Below are 1,406 nucleotides of genomic sequence, written 5' to 3' on the forward strand. Positions count from 1 at the left end.
GTATAATGCAAGAATGATGAATAAAATTTTTCATTATTTATTATTCTATGTTAGGATGATTGACTTATTGGAAATCAATCGATCACGCACACACGTGTGTATATAAGAGGCACGTATGTCATCAGGTAACTACGTAGAAAGATGGAGACTGCTAACTACAAAGCCATGGCTTCCCTGAGTACCCTCACTAACTATCTTCCTACTTCGATCTTTTTTCGGAACATCCACGAAGAAAGTAGCTGCCAATGATCTCCACCTCCCTCCAAGCCCACCAACCCTCCCACTCATTGGCCACCTACACCTCCTTGGTTCTTCCCTGTACAAATCCTTGCACAATCTCTCCCTCAAATATGGCCCCCTCTTCTGCCTCCGGATTGGCCTTCTCGGACCATGCTAGTAGTTGCATCGGCCTCCGTCGCTACCGAAGCGTTTAAAGCCAATGATCTTGCCATTTCAAACCGCCCCGCTCTTGCTTTCGTAGATGAAACACCTTATGGGCGTGCCGGATTCTTCAACGCCCCCTATGGCAAGTACAGGAGGTTCATGAAGAAGCTTTCCATGACACAATTGCTTAATACTACGCAGATTGAACGTTCACGCTCTATTCGACGCGAAGAACTTGTACAACTTTTGTGCAGACTGTTCGACAGTGCTCAGAGAAGAGAACTAGTTGATTTGGGCACTGAGTTCGTGAAATTTACAAACAATTCCACCTGCAGGATGGCGATGAGCGCGAAGGTTTCAGGTGATAATAGTGAAGCTGAGCAGATTAGGGCGTCGGTGAAGGAGTCTATGCAGTTAGGGTCCAAGATTTATTTAGGGGAGATCTTGGGGCCTTTGAAGAGGTTGACTTTTTGGCTATATGGGAAGCAGTCCATCAAATCCTCATTCTCTCGCTTCCCCGCTTTCCTCGTGCTCCTTCCATAGCCTTCCAGAATTGCATCGTACCTCATGCAAACATCTACAGACTGCTTACCATATAGCCAAAAAGTCTACCTCTTCAAAGGCCCCAAGATCTCCCCTAAATAAATCTTGGACCCATTCGTCGCCTCCTCTCTTCACCGTTTCATCACCGTTCATGGCTTTACTGGTGAAAAAAGTAAGGTTTGCTTGTTCTTCAATCTCAAAATTTTTTATTTTTTTCCAGGAAATGAGATTTCATCTGCTATTGTCAAAAAACAAAAAATTTTAGGACCTCTTTGAAGTTGTAGTAGAGTCTTAAAAAATATTTAAATATTCTTAAAAATTTTTTAATGAAAAAATTAGATTGTTTGGATATTACATATTAAAGCAATTTTAATCTCAAATAAGTTAAAAAAATATTTTTCCTTAAATGTACTTTTTCGAATAATGCGGAAAGTAATTCAAATTTTAAAATGACTGTCAATAAACGAAAATATCCATAC

General features: G+C 40.8%; 1 protein-coding gene across 1 annotated transcript; it reads left to right on the plus strand.

The window, feature by feature from the left end:
* The first annotated feature begins 390 nt into the window (after positions 1-390).
* LOC122293754 (cytochrome P450 705A5-like) lies at positions 391-927 on the plus strand. Its single transcript, XM_043102239.1, has one exon. It carries the CDS (start codon positions 391-393, stop codon positions 925-927), a length of 537 nt encoding a protein of 178 aa, XP_042958173.1.
* The last annotated feature ends 479 nt before the right edge of the window (positions 928-1,406 follow it).

This window comes from Carya illinoinensis, chromosome 14 (assembly GCF_018687715.1).
Source record: "Carya illinoinensis cultivar Pawnee chromosome 14, C.illinoinensisPawnee_v1, whole genome shotgun sequence".
In the NCBI taxonomy this organism is placed as follows: domain Eukaryota; kingdom Viridiplantae; phylum Streptophyta; class Magnoliopsida; order Fagales; family Juglandaceae; genus Carya; species Carya illinoinensis.

What these genes read in the sequence shown, in the direction of transcription:
- LOC122293754 (XM_043102239.1), top strand. Translation starts at nt 391, where the DNA reads ATGCTAGTAGTTGCATCGGCCTCCGTCGCTACCGAAGCGTTTAAAGCC.